At 37.1% G+C, this 17062-nt stretch overlaps 1 protein-coding gene across 9 annotated transcripts in view; it reads left to right on the plus strand.

The window, feature by feature from the left end:
• LOC121980469 (AP-1 complex subunit gamma-2-like) overlaps positions 1-17062 on the plus strand; it is a 143693-nt gene that overhangs the window by 103945 nt on the left and 22686 nt on the right. For 7 of the 9 annotated variants that reach the window (XR_006111544.1, XM_042532523.1, XM_042532526.1 and 4 more), the window contains 4 exons: positions 2482-2583; positions 2672-2758; positions 2830-3005; positions 3465-3569. Coding sequence is in view for 8 of the 9 variants with exons in the window: in XM_042532523.1 (XP_042388457.1) it covers positions 2482-2583; positions 2672-2758; positions 2830-3005; positions 3465-3569 (470 nt within the window). In the remaining variant the exon portion in view is untranslated. Of the gene's footprint in view, positions 1-2481; positions 2584-2671; positions 2759-2829; positions 3006-3346; positions 3570-17062 lie in introns of those variants that run through there. The other 2 variants (XM_042532530.1, XM_042532528.1) reach the window with 2 other exon arrangements.

The following is a 17062-nucleotide window of genomic DNA, read 5'->3' on the forward strand; positions in this document are numbered from 1 at the left end:
TGTCTTCTAAGTAAACTCAAGTGCATTATCGGTATGAAGAATGCACAAGGCAACAAAATATTGAGTTTTTATTTTGTTATAAAATGATGTTAACACCTCAGAAACCTCACTCCTATTTTTGAGTAAATATAACCAAGTCATGCGAGAATAATCATCAATAAAAATTATAAAATACTAAAAATCTCCTCTTTACTCAACTTTACTAGGTCCCCAATCATCACAACGAAGAAGTTCAAAAGCAAACGAACTACGTTTATCAACTCTAGAAGGAAAAGAAGTACGATGGTGTTTGCCGAATTCACAGGACTAACACTGAAAATTTAGTAGACGGAATGAGAACTAAACTTTTGAGAGTGGAAGAAGATGAGTGACCTAGACGACAATGAGACAGTTGCTGAGAATGCCCGGGAACTTACAAGTGTAATCGAATCCAGATAGCATAGATCATCACTCTCATGTCCACCAATTATCCGCTTCGTGTGCAGAGCCTGAATAATACAATAGGATGGATATAAATATATAGAGTAGTTGTGAGCTTTTGCTAGCTAGCTTATTGATAGTAAACTAACAGGAAATTTAGTTGCAAAGAGAACATTATCAAGAGTGATATTTGTAGTGAGCCTGACAACACCTCTTCCCATAATTAGAAAATAGGTACCATTGGTTAGATGGACAAGGGATAAAGATGGGGAAATAAAAGAGGAAGAGAAAACCGACTTGTTACTAGTAATTTGAGCAGACGCACCAGAATCCAGCATCCCAGACTTATCAAGAGACACAACTAACGCATCTGGAGAGGATGAGACAGCACTGGCAGAGGGAATGCTAGCAGAAGAGAGAAACAATTTCTCATAATTAGTACGAGAAATAGAGACCATATCATCATGACCACTAGTGTCTGGTGATGGAGTCGATAGTTCAGTAGACGCATTAATAGCCCAATCAGGCTTACCAAACAACGTCTAACACTTCTCGGAGGTATAGTTGGAATGACCACAGTGAACACATGAACGATTACTCCACGACCACGATTGCGACTACTATTATGACTCCAAAAGAACCCACAACCGTGAGAATCCATAGTCGAAGTGTCAGAAGAAGAGGAAAAGTTAGTGTCAGGAAAGCCCTTGGTCACACGAAGAACCTGAGGCAAAAAAGGACGTCGACACAAAAATCGACAGCATAGGGCACCAGTGCTGAAATCGGCCAAAAGGATGTCGGTGCTGAAATCGGCAGCACAAGGCGTTGGTGCAAAAATTGACAGCACAAGGCGTTGACGCTGAAATCGACAGAAAAGGATATTGGGACCGAAATCGACAGCAGTAGTATGAGGCAGCAGCAGCATGAGGCAGCAACAACAACAAGAAGTAGCAATAGGGGGCGGCATAAAAATTAGGTCAGAGAAGGAGAACTTAGCTATGTTACCATGTAAAAGAGAAAGAGACTATATATTTCTCATTAGAACAATCCGCTTACATGTAGGTATTTAGATACACAAGGAGGGAAAGAGGATCCTATAATTATGGTATGTCTATTAATTACAATCAATCACAATCTCTATAATCAAGCTAATCTAAATCAATCATAATCCCTACAATTAAAGGAATTTTCGGAAGTATTCAAACATGGTATGATAGGAATGTAACAGTTTGAGAAACGACTCTGGTGCTAGAGATTAATCAAGAGAGCTGTATTAATTTCTATGTTTGGGAGTCCATATTCTCTTTTTCATTTTATTATTTTACGTGGAACACCTTCTTGCACTTTTATCATTGTTTGTACTTTGTTTTGTGGTGGCACAACTTGGTGCGTTCTCATGAACAATGCTGTATGCATAGACTCCTCTTGCCGCTGGTGCAAATTTTTAAACCATGATTATGTTAACTAGTTCACTCTTTAGTTGTGAATTATTCATGCATAAATACTGCTCATTTTTTATCTCTAATAAATATTGATAACTCAATTTACACTTACAAATCAAAACAAAGAATGCTTTTAGTGGAGGACTGACAATCCAAGTTACATAATTTGAACTTGTGCTAATTATTACCAACCAAACTAAAATTTAGTTTGTTGACGTGTTTCACAAAGATCATTGCATCTGAATGGCTATTTAAGATCATTAAACCTTTATCACAAGTCATCCAGTACACAAGATTTAGAAATGAGAAACTATATTGTGACTGTGCTCGTCATATTTCTGTCTACTTTGTATTGATGGATGACTAATATTCTAATTGGCTTCCTTTCAAAGGCGTAGATGATATGGTTGTAATCATGTATTATATAAGCTACACGTAATATAAAACAAATAATTAATGAGAAATATACCCCATTGAACAATAGTTTGCTTTTGTTCAATAATATTTGGGTACTGCAGTTATATGGTAATTGAATGTTACGTGCTATCAATCTTGTGCGCATTAAACTCTGATTCTTATGAACTTATATATTGATTGAATTCTTTTTCTTGTACACAAGGCATTGCTCCAGCCAGTGGTACAGATATTCTTATGGATCTTTTGTCTATTGGAACACCACCTGTTCAAAGTAATACTTCACCTGAAATTTCCTCCGATAAAGGTAACAATTTATTAAAGCTTAAATATAGCAATTTTATTTATCCTTATATTCTTGCTAGATTTTAATCTTCTTTTCTGCATTCTCTTAGGATTATCACTGATAACCAAACCGGCTTCTAATTCTGTTCATGTAGTAGATTTGTTGGATGGATTAACATCAAATGGATATCTGCCTGGTAAATTTGGTTCGTGATTAGTGTTTTTACACTGAAATGGGAAATCTGATGACATCTTTTTTCTTAAACAGAAGTTCATATTCCAGTTTACTCCTCTATCACTGCTTTTCAAAGTAGTACCCTGAAGATTACATTCAGCTTCACGAAGCAGCCTGATAAACCACAAGTTACTCAGATCCTTGCTACATTTATTAATTTGTCATTCGATGCCTATACAGATTTTGTTTTTCAAGCAGCTGTTCCAAAGGTAAACCAACATATGATTATTAACTTAATGTTTTTCTTTACACATTGTTTATTTTCTGAATTTAATTGATTAGATATGTCTTGTTAGTCATGCTAATTCTACAATAAACACAAAAATACTTGTATCACGTAAAGGTTGTTTCTTGAAATTGTTAGTTCATAACACTGCTGCTAGACTAAGATCTAGTAATCATTGTTCTATCTTGGTAATGATGTTTAGATATCCTTATATGTGTTTGTTGCTATGCATTTGTACAGTTAGATATATATTCCATGTTCAGGTGCACTGGAACATTTGTCTACTTTCTTGTCTTAATTGAATATTTTCTTTTACTTGTATAGTAGGCTGATTAATGATCATTGGGCATCATAGCCTTGCTGTTTCATAACTCAGAGTTCACTATCCATCAGTGGTTCAATCTGCTACTATCTTGACAGCAAATATTATTGCATTGTACAGTTTGTCAAGTTACATTTAGATCCAGCCAGCAGTAATCACCTTCCTTCTAATGGAAATGGGGCGGTTACACAAACTGTAACTGTTACTAATGGTCAGCATGGACAGGTATGAGAGTTCCGGGTTGAGACTTTCTTGCTACTTGACTACCCTTAGCTATATTTTTGATTTAGTTTGGATTAATCTTGTAAAACAGTTTTATGTATGGTTTGATATCACATACTATGTTTCTTATGTGTTTAGTGGAAAAATTAAAATATATCATTTTAGTAAATTAAAAAACTCAATATTAATTGACACAGAATCTCTCCTAGGTTGCCTACGCCGATTACTAGAATGTGTATTTTTAGGTATATATCTTCTTTTTCTTAATATCTACTTTTTCCCTTTTTATCAAAAGTATTTAATTTCTTTTTTCACCTTTAAGTTATCACTAGGATCATATGTCATGATGGCAAAAGGCGAATACGTTCGCCCCCAGCGCCCTCGCCAACCCGTCCCAGGGCCAACACGGAGGAGGTAAATCACGGGCGGCTACTAGCCTTTCGAATAGTGACTAGCACATAAGGGAGGCATTTATCTCGACTTTGCCGAGATTCGAACCCCAGACCTCATGATGGCAACACCTCATGCGCTAGCCACTAGACCCATCCGAGGGGACTAAAATTGTATGGGTAAACTTTTTATAGTGACCGACACCACCGTCGAAACGGCCCCTTATCAGAAACCTCCGAAGGGATTTTTGGGTGAACGGCACAACTTAATTGATAAGAGTCTGCGCAGGGGGTGTTCGAACTTGGCACCTCAGTCAAAGGGTACAACTAGGATCATATGTCAGCACATTGGCATAGTAGCAAAGACATGCTATTCCAGTCAAAGATTGAGATTTCTATTTCGAACCTTGGTTTTATGCTTGCTTAGTTGCAGTGATTATGGGTGCTTGGTTAGGTTATTTCATTTTCAAGCTTACTAGTTGCTAGAGAAATTAGAGAGTTGAAAAAAAATACCAGTTGCATAATTACTTTTCTTTTTCATGTTTGACTATAATCTTAATGCACAATGTAAAATATAAATAAATATTACACTTTTTGCTTTGGCTTTGCTTTCTTTCATTTTATAGACTAAAATAGGCCGCCCCCTCCGCGATCCGTCACGGGCTGTGGTTGTTTTTCTTTTTTTTTTTTATAGAAATTAAATTTCCTATTTAATTAATTAAATAATTCCTAAGTACGTGTGATATTTCGAATAGGCTTCTATAAACCCTAATTAAATCATCCTAATAAAATATATAAAATATATATATATAATTAAAAAAAATTAATAAAATTTGCTAATTAATATTCTGAAAATTTATTTTTTAATATTTTGAATTTTATTTAAAAATTTAAAAATAATAATAAATTCTGATTTATATTTTAGTATATTTTTTTATTATTTTGTATTATTTTAAATTTCATTTAAAATTTTAAAAAATTTAAAAAAATCTATTTTTTTTTAAATCTAATAAATTAGATATATATTTTGATATTTTTTTATTATTTTGTATTATTTAAAATTTCATTTAATTTTTTTAAAAAATTCTTTATAAATTCTAAAAAAATTTAAAAATTCTTAAAAAATAAAAAATCTAATAAATTAGATTTATATTATGTTTTTATTTTATTTTATGTTTTTTTACTTAATATTTTTTTACTATTTAAAATGTATATTATTTAATTAATAATTACTTAAATGAATAAATAGTTAATTTATATAATTATTATATATAAAGTAATATCTTTGTATTAATTTATATTCTTATTATTATAGATAGATCAATTTTAATTCGAGTTATTGATAAATCAATTTTATTTTAAAAACTATATTTAATTATTTTTTCTAACAATATTAAGTTATTCAATAAGTGAAAACTTATATAAAATCAATATACAACTTATTTTTATATACACTATAAAAATATTTATCTTATAATTACTATTTATAAATAAAAAAAATACCGAAACTGTATCGGCACGGCAGGATACGATATCGAAATCGTATCGTTCCAGTATCAAAACCTCGACACGGGTCGAAATTTTAAACCTTGGTCACAATACAGTTTCATCAGGTATTCCAATTTGATTTTCAAATCATCCAAAATAATCTTTAACTAGAATAGTTCATATAATCCTTGAGCAATGATTCTAAATTCTGATTATGCAGATGATCTTGCCACCACATTTTGTTCCTTGCTCCATGTCACCAAATTACCACCAAGGAAACTACTTTCCTGTAGTTAATCTTCTATCCACTAGAGAACATGCATAGTCTGCATCTGTGTAAGCTTCTAAAGCTAGTGTCTCATTTCTCTTAAACAAAATTCCCTTTCCTGGAGTGCCTTTCAAGTAATGTAATACTCTGTAAGCAGCTTGAAGGTGAGATTCTCTTGGATCATGCATGAATTGGCTGATTACACTCACAGCATATGCAATGTCTGGACGAGTGTGAGCAAGGTATATGAGCCGACCAACCTACCTCTGATACATTTTTTTGTCAACAGTTGGTTCTTCCTTAGCTTCTCCTATCTTGTGATTTGGATCCATTGGATTAGAAATCAGTTTACACCCAATCTTCCCTGTTTCAGCTAACAAATCAGTTATATACTTCTGCTGAGAAATAAAAATTCCTTTGGTAGAGTATGCTACCTCAATACCAAGGAAGTACTTCAGTTTGCCCAGTTCCTTTATTTCAAATTCCTTTATTAATTGCTGCTTTAGATCATGTTTTTCCTTTTCATCTTTTCCGGTCACAATGATATCATCTACATAGACTAGAAGAGCGGTCACCTTCTTTGTTGTTGAGTGCTTAACAAAGAGAGAATGACCCCTTGGCTTTGGTATACCCAGATATCTTCGTGACTTTTGTAAATCTTCCAAACCATGCCCTAGGAGATTGTTTTAGACCATAAAGAGCCTTCCTTAGTTTACATATTCTGTTATCAGTATCCCCTTCAAATCTTGGTGGGAGGTTCATATAAATTTCTTCATCTAAATCTCCATGAAGAAATGCATTCTTCACATCATACTGTAGGAGTTGTCAATTGAAGTGTGCAGCCAAAGATAGTGTAGCTTTGGCAGTATTCATTTTTGTAACTGGAGACAAGGTCTCCTGACAACCTACCCCATAAGTCTGAGTATCACCTTTTGGCACTAACCTAGCTTTATATCTCTCAAGAGATCCATCTGCTTTGTATTTTAATGTGAAAATCCACTTACAATCAATAATGTTCTTCCCAGCTTCTCAACAACCTCCTATGTCTTATTCTTTTCTAATGCATCCATTTCCTCCCTCATGGCATCCCTCTATTCCCCTTTTGACAATACCTCAGAAATAGTATTGGGAATAGTCATGGTATTTAGACTCACAATGAATCTTTTGTGGGCTGGTGATAGATGTTTAAGAGAAACATAGTGAGATAAAGGATAGAGAGGGTGTTTAGTGTATTCTCTAGTACCTTTTCTAATAGCAATGGGAAGGTCAAGGCTATCTGTTAGGTCAGTGGATGATTTAGTAGATTGTAATGGTGGGTCAAAACTTAGTATGATCCAAGCATCAGGGTCGGAGGTTTGTGGTTGAGGTTCTTAGACTTGTATCGCTTCTGGAGCGGTCTTTCTCTTTGAATGCACTTGGGGGATACTTAGAGTATCACTAGGAGGAGACTCACTAGATGGAATAGAAGGTGATTCGATATGAACTTGAGTAGGAGGAAGATCAAGAGCGTTAATGAGTTCAAATGACTCATAAGTGCTATCTTTTGTCATTGAAATCTCCCCCTGAGGATAAGACTTAGAGAAGAACGGAGTATGTTCAGAGAAGGTAACATCAGCCGAGATGTAAAACTTTTGAGATGAAGGGTGGTAACACTTATACTCTTTTTGAGTAGATGAATATCCAAGGAAGACATATTTGATGGAACGAGGATCTAGTTTACCTTGAAGTGGACTGTGGATATGAACAAAAGTAGTGCACCCAAAAATCCTAGGAGTAAGTCGATTTGTGGTTCGAAAATGAGGATAAAACTCCTTGAGGAGTTACATGAGACTCTAGTTTTCTAGGACATGTGAAGGAAGTCTGTTTATCATGTATGTGACATTAAGGATAGCCTCTCCTCAATAGGATTTAGGGACATTGTTGTGGAAAAGAATAGCACGAGTAGTGTTGAGTAAGTGTCCATTTTTCCTTTCTACTATTCCATTTTATTGGGGTGTATAAACACAAGATGAATTATGAATAATCCCCTGGGATTGGAAATAGGAGGACAAAGTTTGGTTGAAGTAATCTCTAGCGTTATCTGTTTTAACGCTTTTGATTTTCACTCTAAATTGATTTTGAATCATTGAGTGAAAATTAAGAATAATAATATTGACATTAGTTTTTTGTTTGAGGAGAAACACCTATGTAACCCGAGTGCAATCATCAATTAAGATGACAAACCATCGAGTCCCAGAAACATTGGGAATATTAGAAGGACCCCATATATCACTATGAATTAAATGAAAGGGAGTAGAACTTCTTTTATTGCTAATAGGAAAGGGTACATGAGATTATTTTGCCAATTCACAAACATCACATTGAAATTCAGAAACATCCAATCCTTGAAAAAGATGAGGAAACATGAACTTTAAAACTCTAAAAGATGGATGACCAAGACGTTTATGATGCAACCAAATATTGTCCTTATTGGAAAAATTGTAAAAGGACAAAGACATTATTTTTCTTAGTGGATTTAAGGTAGTAAAGACCACTATATTCCTTAGCAAGTCCAATCCTCCTCCTTGAGTCCTAATCCTAGAAACACAATAAGAAGGGGGAAAAATGGCATGACAGTGAAGTTCAGTAGTTTATTTTTGAACGAAAACAAGGTTGGCATACAGTTTTGGTACATGGAGGACGTTTTTGAGGATAAGGTTAGTAGTAAGATGAACATTTCCAAAACTAGCAATAGTGGCTAAAAATCCATTAGCTACTATAATTTTTCTATTACTTGGGCTTGGGTTCTAAGTGTGAAAAATTTTAGAATTGGGAGTCGTGGTATGTGGCACCGGTGTCTATTATCCATGAGTTATTAAACAAACTGTTTGAGGTATTCATACAAGAAGAGAGTGAAGGGATACCTGAGAGTCAAAGAACATGCTTCAGACGGTTTATCAAAAGAACCCGACAATCCTCGAGTTTCTCAATTTCTACACCATTGAATCTGCCAAGAATTGAGTTGTCTTCAATATGGGATTGCTCGATTAGGTGTGCTTGAGATTTGTGTTGCCCCCCATAACTTCCCTATTCTCGACTTGGTGGTTTACCATGTAGTTTCCAACATGACTCTTTGGTGTGGCGAGATTTCTTATGATAGTTGCACCAAAGATGAGCTTTATTGTCTTTAATCGGGGGCATACCATACTTATCTTTCTCTTGCGAGTCAGTTTTGGAAGCAAGGGCTAATCCAGCCATGGGTTGGGGCTCAAGCATCACACTTCGTTGACTTTACTCAGCCCGGAGTAAAGAGATCACCTTTGCTAGGGACGGTATGCTGTCTTTGCCAAAGATTTGGATTCGGACTTGATCAAATTCAAGATTTAAGTCGGCCAAAAAATCATATACACACCTTTTCGATAAAATTCTTCAAAATAGCAACATTTGAAGCACATTGCATCTCAATTACTTTGTAGTAATCGAGTTCTTGCCACAGATTGTGCAAAACCGTGGAATATTCTGTGATTGATTTATCTCCCTGCTTAGTAGCACCTGCTTTGACTTTAAGTTCATAAACTTGGGCAACATTACGGGCTTTTGAATAAGTGTAGGTAATGCTCCCAAATTTCATGAGAGAAACATATATGTATCACTGTTGGATGGTTCCATGGAATCCCATAACCAAGATATAATCATAGAATCTTCATCCCACGCCTCAAAAACTGGATCAGTCGTGGCAAGTCCTATCCCAAGGATATGACTAAGTTTCCCTTTGCCTTTGAGGTACGTATGAATAACCTGAGACCATTTCAAGTAGTTCTTCCCATTGAGGCGATTGGAAGGCCGAACATTTTGCAGATCACCAATTTTCTAGACTGAACTATCGTCATCACCAGTTTTTCCCATTGAGTCAATTGGAAGAACGAGTTCTTCCCGTTGGTATATTGATAGCAGTAGCCGATACAACAACACCAGAACTGTCACTGGGAGAGTCTTATTTCTGATACCAAATTGAGTAGGAGGGTACAAGATGAAAGGGCGCAAGCAACCCAACAAAAGGAATGAAGATTGCTAGCTGGAATATACGAGGCCTCAATAAAGGCCTCAAACAAAAGGGAGTGGAGAACTTCCTTTGTAATAACAAATTGGTAGTGTTAGGAGTGTTGGAAACTAAATTATCAATACTTAAAAATTGAAATTGAGTCGGTTTTAACCATTCCTGATGGAACAACTAGATGTTCCAAATGGTCGGAGTATAACTCAGAAATTGAAGTTGAGCCGGTTTCAACAATTCCAGATGGAACAACGAGATGTTGCAGATAGTTGGAGTAGGATATTGTTGATATGAGATGAACAAAGGGTTGAACTTGAGGTACGAGAATGACATGATCAGTTTGTGCATTGTAAAGTGACCTACAAAGTGACACACTGACTCATAGCCATCACTTTTGTGTATGGCAAATTAACTACCATTGGAAGGATACCATTATGGGAAAGCTTCCAGTGTCTATCAGATGGTATGGCTTTGCCTTAGATTGCCCTAGGGGATTTCAATGCTTATCTATCAATGGAGGGCAAGTTTGGAGGACTCCCTCTCTCACCTTATTGAATTTCAAATTTCGTTGCAGTTACTAGACTGAAGCCTTAAGCCATACGGGTTGCAAATACACATGGTTCAATGGTCACATATGCAGTAAATTTGATCGAGCTTTAGTGAATAAGTGTTGACCGGAGGTTGAGTTATAGAGTTTTACTAGCTTCACACCTCCGGACTATTTGTTAGATCATTTGGCCTACACCATCTCTATTATGAATGGTGGCATTTAAATTCTTAAGTCATTCAAGTTTTTTAATATGTAGGATAAGCACAACACCTTCTCGGACTTGGTTAAAACTAAGCGGACAACCTACAAGTAGTAGATTAGCCAAGGAACAATACATTACATAATTGTGTAGGCTCTATAACTTTTGAAATTAGACTTGAAAACTCTGAATGTCGTGCACTTTCAGCATATTTTGGCACGAGCAGCAATTGCATGAATGAGATTAGAGGAGACTCAAGAAGTCGGATTGTCTTGTGGCACTATGGATGGCAATTACAAAAAAATTCAAGAGGTTGCATCTCGTTTAAGTGCTGTTGAACACAGTTTCTGCCTGTAGCAAGCCCAGTCAAAATATTTTGTTGTGGATCGTGATCCAACTAGAAGGGAGTTGAATAGACGATCACCCCCAATTGCTTGCTTCCTATGTATTCGTTAGTGCACAACAAAAATACAAAATTAATACGAATACAAAAACTAAAGATAAGAGAGAAATGCAAACTCTAACACGTTCATTTAACGTGGTTCGGAGATAAAGCTCCTACTCCACGACTGTTATTGAGGTGGATGATCCCTCAATCCGTCGGTGGATTAGTCTCCGGAATTCTGACTAGCACAATCCTTCTTATCGGTGGAGAAATCTTGCCACAAACTCGATCAAGACCTTAGATTGCACTTGAGGGCTTAGAGATTCTAATTAGAGGTTAACCACCTCTAATTTCATCACCCAAGTGAGCCACGACAAACTTTATTATATAGAGCTCGAGTGGAAACACAAAAACTGTGTTTCCGCCAAGGTTCTAAATCTCGACCCGTGCCGAGGTTTCGGTCTCAGACCTAAACGATACGGTTTCGGTATCGTATCGTGTCGTGCCGATATGGTTTCGGTATTTTTTTATTTATATATATATATATATATATATATATATATATATATATAATAATTATTAGATAAATATGTTTATTGTGTATAATTCAAAAATAAATTGTATATTGATTTTGTATAAATTCTCAACAACATGATATTGTTAAAAAAAATAATTAGGGGGAATATTATTAAAATAAAAAAAATTCTATATGTAAAAAATAATATCAGAATATAATTTAGAACTCTCAATTATTTAAATAATATATATTTAAAAAATAATTTAAATAATTATGTAAAATAGTAAAAAATACAAAATATTTTATTAAATTATCAGAATATAAATTTGATTTTTTAGATTTTTTATAGAATTTTTAAATAAAATTTAAATCAATAAAACTAATTTTCAAAATATTAATTAATATTTTTTTAATTTTATTGAATAATTTAATCTGAGTTTAGAAAAGAAATATCACAAAATTTTTAATTACTTGAAATGCTGGATTTTTTTTCTCACTAGTGTCGCGAAGAAAGGAACGCGACTTGCGGATGCGAGGCATCGGGTGGCACTGGAGGCGCGGGCGAGGCGTCGGGCGGTGCCGAAGGCGGCGGGCGTGGCGTCCACCGGCGTCAGAGGCGTTCGGCGACGCTTTCGGTGGCGCCGGAAGCGTCTGACGACTCCTCCGACCCCGCTTGTGATCCTCCAAATCTTTTGCAGTTCTGCGAAGAGGATTGGAAGTCCAGCGATTCATCCGGAGGCGCCGGAGGCGTCGCACAATGCCTCCGGTGAGCCTCCCTCGCCTCCGGTGAGCCTTGCTCGTGTCCTCCAGCGATTCTTGGCCGGTGATGCACGCGACGCGATTCCTCCCGTTGCCGCTATGAGGAACATAGTGACGCACAAAACAAAGTGGCTCACGGTGCCGGTTTCGTGCGTCAAGCGGAACGACAAATTTCGTCCGTGTCGCCCTGCACAGAACGAAATTTTGTTCCCTGGTTTCCGCTACCAGTCGACTGCCAACTTCACCAACGGCTTGATACCAGTCAATTGATCACTTAACCAGTCAATTTATCCATAACGGCTGAGCAAACATTGCCCTTTGTTCGCTCCCACCAATTGACCGGTAAAGTCACCAGTCGACTGATAAACTCTAAACCTAGAATTTTACCCCGAGTACAATCTCTCATGCACTCGTCCTCGCCCGTACAATCTTAACCTTGCCTTCTAACTATCTTCCCTGAGCCTTACGTTCCTCGGATGCTTACTCATCTTTCACGTCTTGCCTTCAAGATTCTTCTTTCATCCTTGTCCTTATTGTTGGGTCTTCCTTTTCTAGCACAACTATGACCTTGCCTTATAGTCATCTTCCCTTAGCCTTGCGTCCTTCGGATGCTTCCTCATCCTTTACGTCTTGTCTTCAAAATGCTTCTTTCGATTTCACGTCTCTCGGATGTTTCCCCATCCTTCACGCTTAGTCCTTGTTGTCGGGTCTTCACCATGCCAAGTCACACTTGGACTTACACTGCCAAGACTTCACTTGGACTTTGCCTTGTTATACCGGGATCCTATACACTCCACTTGGACTCCACTTAGAATTTGCTTTGTCCAAACATTAAAACCTAGGATCACACTGATTGCTCAAACAATCTTCCCTTTTTGATATTTGACAATCCGTTTAAGTTAGGGAAACAAATAATGCAATAACATACAAACAAATATATAATCTACTCATGCATATATCATGGAACCTAATCCTAGGCTCCCCTTTCACCTAAGCTCCCCCTTGAGCTAGGATTTCTTACAAGGTATTTAGGTTTCTCACTTAAATCTAAATATCTCCTCCTTTGTCATGCATAAAAAAGAGTTTCAACAATATTTCAATTATTGTACTCTTAGACCATTAATGACCATTAATCATTATATATTAAATCCCCATAAGATTACATACATGTATATCACCTTTTTGGTCATTTTCTATTGTTGAAAAATAGTTTCAGACTATATCAGTCGATTGACCTAAACCCGAGTCAACTGCCCTCATCGAATTAACCCCACAGAACTATTCTATATTCGATGAATAGTATTATCAGTCGATTGGTAATTAATGCAGTCGACTAGTACCCCTTTTTCAGCCCAAACTGCATTCTGAACCCAATTTCAGAAATTCATCAAAAATTCCTAAATTTTGTAGAGATGTCTATTTTACCATTGTCTATTTGGGGAAAATATATTTAGAAATATATCTATTATGGATCCCAAGATTGATACAAAATTTAAAACTATCTAAATGGTTCAATTGAACCCTGACCTAAAGTCCTAGTTTTGACATCCTCTTGATGTATCTGCCCATATTAAATCATAATACATCCCTAGCATTAGTTCATATGTTATCTATACATGTAAAACTAATTTTCATGTAATATGAACTAAATTTCATATTTCTTGCATGAAACTCATCCTAAATGTGCCAACCTACTCGATTAGAAACTCAAGTCCATCTCTAAACCTTGTGACATATTTCATGACCCATCTAGAATCCCAAGTAAGGTCCACTTGAGATCTATTGACCATGTGTCCCAACTTGACTCTTTGAGTTCTCCCTAGAGCTTGATGTCATAATCATATACAATCTTTGTAAATTTCTTCTCATTGGCCTTGGATGACTCTCCTTTGCCCTTGGTTGCTCCTCCCTTGCCATTATCATGTGCCACCCTAGCATATGATCTCTTTTTGGCCTTGGAGGGATTAGATCAGTATCCTAAACCCGATTTATCATTGTTGGGTCTTTGGTTACCCAACACCATACCTAATCCCTTAGATCCAACATTGAATCTCTTTAGGATTTTCTCCAAACTATCAAGCTTTGCCTTCAAAGCTTGATTTTCCTTTTCTAGACTCCTAATTCTAGACTCTTGTTGTCCACCTTGGACATGCCTAGATCTACCCATCTTTCTAGGCATGTGCCTCCCCTTAGGATTTTTGCCTAGGTTTTCCATTACCTTCTTCTCCTTAGGCAATGAGAATCTAACTTGTCTAGGTTTATCACGTATAAGTACCTTAGGGCTAATTCCGAAATTTACCCTACTTCTATCCTGATACTTAAACCCAAAATTCTTCATTGCTATATAATGATAATTATTATCAATCTTAGCATGCACGGGAAAATAACAATTGGAATTACAATTCAAATTAGGGTCTACCTTCCTTACCTTTGAAGCTCCCCCTCAACTTGAGCTACTCTTCTTCTCCCATTTCTTCAAATGCGCTAGCTTCTTGATTTTCCTCTTCTTAGGGCACTTGGTGTAGCAGTGACCTTTCTTCCCACACGTGAAGCACACAATGCACATTCTCCTCCTTTTGGCTTCTTCATTCCTACAACCCACATTAACATCTAAAACAACTTGAATGAGTTTATGATTTACCTTTTTCTTACCAATTGGACACCTACTCTTGTAGTTTCCCTTCTCATTGCAACCTAAGGAAATGATGTGGTCCTTCGACTTGACTTTGGTGGAGATGTTTGCAAGGTTGACTTCCAAGACTTCCTCTTCACTTGTCTTGGATTCTTCTTCGACCCTTGAAGATGTGGACGATACCTCCTCATCTTCCTTCTCCTCATAAGTTGAGCACATGTCAACTTCTGGTTGCTCCTCCACTTGAGCCACTATGTCCCTTTCCTTGGACTTTTCTTCGTCGTGTGTAGGCTTAGGTTTTTTCGATTAAAACCATCTTTACCTTGCTCCACAAATCATGGACGTTCTCATACTCACCTATATGACTCATCACGTCATTAGTCATAATAACAATTAAAATCGATATTACCTTTTCATTTGCCTTTGATCGTGAGGTTTGCTCCTTGGTCCAATAACGTGAGCGGAGTCTCTTCCCTTTCTTGTCCTTAGAACTTCAAATGGCTCCTCGACAACTATCATGGTGTCATAATCCGTCTCGAAGAAAGCCTCTATTTTCACCATCTAAAAGGTGATATCCTATAGATTTCCCCCTCTATACTTTGGAGGAACAATCAAGCCACCCATCCTTAGCTTTCTTGGCAGTACGGAGAGCAACATTGCTAATACCACTTGTTGTGGATTATGGTCCGGTTAGAAAGGGGGTTGAATATATGATCACCCCAAATTGTTTGCTTTCTACATATTCATTAGTGCACATTGGAAATACAAAACTAATACGAATACAAAAACTAAAGACAAGATAGAAATGCAAACTCTAACACGTTCGTTTAACGTGGTTCGAAGATAAATCTCCTACTCCACAACTGTCCTTGAGGTGGATGATCCCACAATCCATCGGTGGATTAGTCCCCAGAACTCTGGCTAGTACAATCCTCCTTGTCGGTGGAGAAACCTCGCCACAAACTCGATCAAGACCTTGGAATGCACTTAAGGGCTTGGACACTTTAATTAAGGGTTAACCACCTCTAATTTTGTTACACAAGCCAACCACCCCGAGCTTCATACTGTGTTTTCGCTACCAGTCGACTACCAACTTCACCAGTCTATTGACCTTTATGGAAATTTAACCGTTAGCTGATTACTTGATTAGTCGGCTGATGGACAACGGCTCCCAACAGTCGATTAGAAAGTCACGATTGGTAAACCCTAAACCTAGGTTTTACTCTGAGTGCAATCTCTCATGCACAAGTTCTCACCTGCACAACCTTGACCTCGCCTTCTAGCCATCTTCCCTCAGCCTTGCGTCCCTCGGATAGTTACCCATCCTTCACGTCTTTCCTTCAAGATGCTTCCTTTGGCCTTATCCTTGTTGTTGGCTGGGTTATTAAAGGCGCGCCTGAGGCACGCCCGAGGCGCTAGGCGCACAAGGCGCTGGGAAAAACGCCTTGCATGACGCGAGGCGGGCGCTGTTCGCGAGGAGCGCGCCTAGGCGCGCCTCGTGCGCCTTTGCACCTCAAAAAAACATTCCAAATCTTGTTTGGAATTAGGGCACGGGAAACAGGAACAGAAAAGAACGCAGGAAGGGAAGGGAGGAAGAGAACGCAGGAAGAAGAAGAAACCTGAATCCATTTCCGTCCGCCGACGCGATCGCTGAGTTGCATCATCGCCCAAGTATGTTTTTTTTTTCCTGTTCTTCCCTCCTTCTTCTTCTTCTTATCTTCTTTTGCGTCTGTTATCATCTTGTTCTTCTCTTCTTCTCTTCGCTTCTTCTGTTATCCCTTTTCTTCTTCTTTTCAATTTTCTGTTTCTTCTTCTTTTCTGTATCTTCTTTTCTTCTTCTTCGTTTTCAGTTTTCTTTTTATTCTTCTATTCGGTATCTTCTTTTCTTCTGCAGTTCTGCTTGTTTTTTTTGCTTTTAGTTGCTGGTTCGTGTTCGCTGAGTTGCTGTGCTGTTGTCCCGTTTTGTTTTGTTTTGGTTTCTTGTTTTTTAATTTTTGCAGGTTGTGTTTTTGCTTCCTAGTTCCTACTGCTGTCCGGTTTTTTAATTTTGTTGTTGTGCTGCTGTTCGTATTGGTGCTGCTGTCTGCTGTCCGATATTTCGTTTTTTTACTGTTTTTTCTTGCTGGTTCGTGTTCGTTGAGTTGTTGTGCTGCTGTCCGATTTTGTTTTGTTTTGGTTTCCTTTTTTCTAATTTTTGCAGGTTGTGTTTTTGCTTCCCAGTTCCTACTGTTGTCCGGTTTTTTAATTTTGTCGCTGTGCTGCTGTTCGTATTGGTC

Source organism: Zingiber officinale, chromosome 5A, assembly GCF_018446385.1.
Source record: "Zingiber officinale cultivar Zhangliang chromosome 5A, Zo_v1.1, whole genome shotgun sequence".
NCBI classification, from domain to species: domain Eukaryota; kingdom Viridiplantae; phylum Streptophyta; class Magnoliopsida; order Zingiberales; family Zingiberaceae; genus Zingiber; species Zingiber officinale.